This window comes from Aethalodelphis obliquidens, unplaced genomic scaffold, assembly GCF_003676395.1.
Source record: "Aethalodelphis obliquidens isolate GAN/ISIS:26980383/991018 unplaced genomic scaffold, ASM367639v1 scaffold5, whole genome shotgun sequence".
Classification (NCBI taxonomy): Eukaryota; Metazoa; Chordata; class Mammalia; order Artiodactyla; family Delphinidae; genus Aethalodelphis; species Aethalodelphis obliquidens.
In genome coordinates, this window is record NW_020837949.1 from 23,486,912 (window position 1) to 23,490,803 (window position 3,892).

Sequence of the window (3,892 nt, forward strand, 5' to 3'; positions counted from 1 at the left end):
AGAGCCCACCACTGCCCCAACAATCTCCAGCTTCAGCCCCCTCACCACTCTGACCATGGGCGGCTGGCGAAACACCACAACCCTCCTGAAGGAGTCATCGCCTCTTCATGAAAACCACGAAGATGAGAAAATGACCTCACCCCACCCAGAGAGCCCATCACACAAATGCTATTCAGAAAATACATTCTGGATTCTTCCCTCTCCCACCAACACATTCCCTACCTCCCGTTGCACACGGCTATACGTTACACTTGACAAAATTCATCTTCTTTTAAAAAATAACCTGGCATGTCGAGATCCATTCAGGGCAATGCCATTGCAAACACTGTAATTTAAAGTTAGTCACAGTAGGACTTCCCTGGTGGTGCAGTGGTTAAGAATCCACCTGCCAATGCGGGGGACACGGGTTCAAGCCCTGGTCCGGGAAGATCCCACTTGCCGTGGAGCAACTAAGCCCATGCACCACATCTACTGAGCCTGCGCTCTAGAGCCCGTGCTCCGCAACAAGAGAAGCCACCGCAATGAGAAGCCTGCGCATGGCAACGAAGAGTAGCCCTCTCTCGCCACAACTAGAGAAAGCCCACCCGCAGCAGCGAAGACCCAACGCAGTCCAAAAAATATTAAAAAAAGTCAATCACAGTAGAAGCAAAGCCAGTCTCTAGAAAACTGACTTAAGGACCCTCAAGTCAGTCAAAATGGGTTTGCCTTGGTCAGGCCCATTGATGGGATTGGAAACAGCACCCCAGCAGCATCCTGAGCCCTGGCTGACCCCAAAGAGCCTGGAAAAGCTGGCGTTTGGCTTCAAATCCATCCAGAATAAAATGCATAATAAATAAATAAATGCTTCCAACTTGTGTTTCGTGGGAGTATCCAGCTGTGTGTGCCTATAGCCTTCACGATGCTCCCCGGATTTTCAGAGGGAATCTTGCTTGATCGTGCAAAGGGTCTAAAATCACCCCGGGTCACGGTGAAGCATGCAGTGAGAGGGAGATGGAACAGGGAGGAAGACGTCTGTGAAAATCCCAGACCTAGTCCACTGTTTGCTGGATGGGCCCTCCTTCCCGGTGGGCATGGAACCATGTATTTATATCTCTGGTTTCCTGCCTTGGAGTTTTCTGCCTTTGGAAGAAGAGCGGCTTAGAGGAGTGACAGAGAAATGACCCGCAGGCCTGCATAAAGGATGTCCACACAGGCTCTCTTCTCCTGCAGACACCTGGAAGCTCAGGTTTCTTCCCTCAGCTTTGGGGAGAGAGACTTTCAAGGCTTCAGCACCCAGGGCTGAGGTCCAGCTGCCGCAGCATGTCCTGCAGAGACCCCTGCAGCCTGCTCAGGGCCACCACCTCCGTGGAGTAGAGGGACGCTTCCAGGACGCCGCCCAGGCTCTCCAAGGTCTCCAGGGCTCTGGCCTGGGGCAAGGGGCAGCTCTTGGAGGAGGCCAGCAGGTGGAGAAGGTCCCGGAGGTTCTCCAGGTCATTAGATATTTGGATCACATTTCTGGAAGGCAGACTGGTGAGGATCTGTTGGTAGATCGCCAATGTCTGGTCCATCTTGGACAAACTCAGGACAGGGGTGAGCCCAGGGATGAAGTCCAAACCAGTGACCCTCTGTTTGGAGGAGACGGACTGCTATGCAGGAGGAAGGGGAGAGCAAGAGCTCAGGGGAGAGAAGTCAGCTCCGCAAAGCCCCTGGCCCTTCCCGCGAGCGTGGAGGTGTCTCCTTTCCCCCTTCCACACCATCCTGCCTAGGCCCTTATTTCTTGTGCCCACGTGGCTGCCAAGCCTCCAAGCTGGTCTCCCGGGCTTCTGTCTTCCTGCCCTTCCCAAACCACCCTGCCCTCCACTGCCAGACCAGCTTTAGCAGGCCGTTTCCTCTTCCAGATGCCTCTGCTATAGAACCAGCCATGACTCCCTATTTCTTACTTACTGACTTAAGTCTCTTCCCCAGGCATTGAGGTCCTCCATACATGCCCCTCCCCAACCCTTCCACCCACAGCGGATGCCTTCCTCCCAGACAGGTTCTCCACGAAGTCTCCCCCCCTTAGGGATCAAGGTCCCGTCTCACTCCTCCACTCCAATAACTCTGGTTACCAGGAGGGGCTCTCCCCCTCCCCCGCTGCCCACAGCGTTCACTGCCTGCACCACACCTGTTGGGACACTCGGGGTCTATCATGTGCAGCTTGTTGAATGACTATTTTGAAAGCAAGGAGACTTAAGCGTTTTTCCCTATGAAATGCTCAAGACGCTATCTAGTTCTGAGCTGTCCCTGCTTCCGGCCACCTAACGGCTCCCTGGCTGCCCAAGGCTACTGTTAGAAATCCAGAGAGGCCAGGAGATGTGGAAGTCTCTGGATTGCTCCATGCAGGTGGACAAGTTGGCTTTTAAGGCAGGGGGATATCAAAAGCCACGTCTGAAAACCTTTGAAGAGGGCATGCTCTGTTCTGGTTCTGCAGGAGGGGTGTGTGTGTGGGGGGGCGGTCACTAGCTTTATCTAATTTAATCTTGAAACGACCTTGTGAAGACTATTAAGGTAGTCCTATTATCTAGATGAGGAAACCAGGGTTTAAAGACATTGAGGAGCTTAACTAGCTTAAGATTTTACGGTTAGAGAACAGAAGGGCGAGGATTCACACGTAGCCTTCCTAATTCTAAACACCGACCTCATCTGGGAAGTGGCTGAAGGTATAGGCTTGTGAATCCCAGAGAAAAGACCCAGGGGACATTGAGAGCTGTTTGCAAATACGTAGAGGGTTGTATGTGAAAGAGGGCTTGATAGGCAGGACCAGCAGTAATGAGGAGACGCTTCGCAGGGTCAGCGTTCAGCTACCAGCCAGGAAGAATGCCTAATGATTAGAACGTTCTAGAGATGTGTTGGAGGCCCAGAGAGGATGCTCCTGGGGCTCTGGTCACCTGCCAAGGGGACACCGGACCGTTATGCTCTGGTCCTGGGCACTAGGATTCCAGTCTGGGAGGAAGGGGAGTGAGGAGGTGGGAGGCAAGGGGAGATCAGGAGAGCAGAGGCAGCTGTCCATGCGGTAGGGAGGCGTCCAGGCCGCCAGGCCCCTTGCGCGAGGCTGCACGGCCTCAGCCAACCTCTGAGGTCCGGTTTCCCCACGGGCCAGCCACGGTTCTACCTCGTCTCCCAGGCCCTCCCTACCGTGTGTGATATGTCATTGATCCTGGTGACAATCGTCTTGATGAGGGTTTTGGTGTCATCCTGGACTTTTCGGATGGGCACGGCTTCAATGTAGGACAGATAGGGCCAAAGCCACAGGAATCGGCACAGGGGTCCACAACGCATTTTTCTTCCCGGGATGTGCTTCTGGGGCCTGAAAACAGAAGGAACCACACGTGGCATGTCGCTGGGATCTCAGAGAACACCCACAGGTCACGTTACCAACCACATTCTCAGATGCGGCTAAAAACGAGATTTGCTTTCTGCTTGTGGTTATCATTTCCTCAAAGACAATTCATTGTCTAGAAATACAGTAATGAAATGCATTCCCTTGGGGAAAGGCATGGCCCCATCAAGGAAACCACGGTGAGGTGTGCTGTAGACCGCAGAGCAGGAAGACAGGGCATGAGTAAACGGACGGGCTTTTAAGGTATGGCTTGAATCCAGGCATTTACTAGCTTCATGACTTCAGGCGTATCCTATAACCGCTAAAAACTCCTGCCTGCATCCCCTGCAATATACCTATCACCAGGCTTTTATGAGGATCAAATTAGATAACGTGTGTGAAAGAGCTTTAAAGGTGTTGTGAGGTCCATTACTACCCTATTATTAGAGATCGTGTTACTGTCCTCTCCATTAACTCTCTCATGCCATATTTCCATGATGGCATTTATCACTGGCTTTATTACTTCCTTTCTCTCCCACTGGGAGCCTGAATCCA

General features: G+C 52.6%; 1 protein-coding gene across 1 annotated transcript; it reads right to left on the bottom strand.

Annotated features, from left to right (window-relative positions):
- Positions 1–618: 618 nt before the first annotated feature.
- On the bottom strand, positions 619–3,319 carry LEP (leptin). The gene is made up of 2 exons (XM_027101302.1): positions 3,154–3,319; positions 619–1,625 (listed from the first exon to the last, which is right to left on the bottom strand). The coding sequence occupies exons 1-2, from the start codon at positions 3,295–3,297 to the stop codon at positions 1,266–1,268; spliced, it is 504 nt and encodes a 167-aa protein (XP_026957103.1). The 5' UTR covers positions 3,298–3,319; the 3' UTR covers positions 619–1,265.
- Positions 3,320–3,892: the final 573 nt, after the last annotated feature.

Bases quoted from the DNA above. Each gene is read 5' to 3' on its own strand.
- LEP (XM_027101302.1), bottom strand. From the start codon at position 3,297: ATGCGTTGTGGACCCCTGTGCCGATTCCTGTGGCTTTGGCCCTATCTG. The intron at 1,626-3,153 runs GTAGGGAGGGCC...CCTCCTGCATAG, and splicing joins TCAATGACATATCACACACG to CAGTCCGTCTCCTCCAAACA.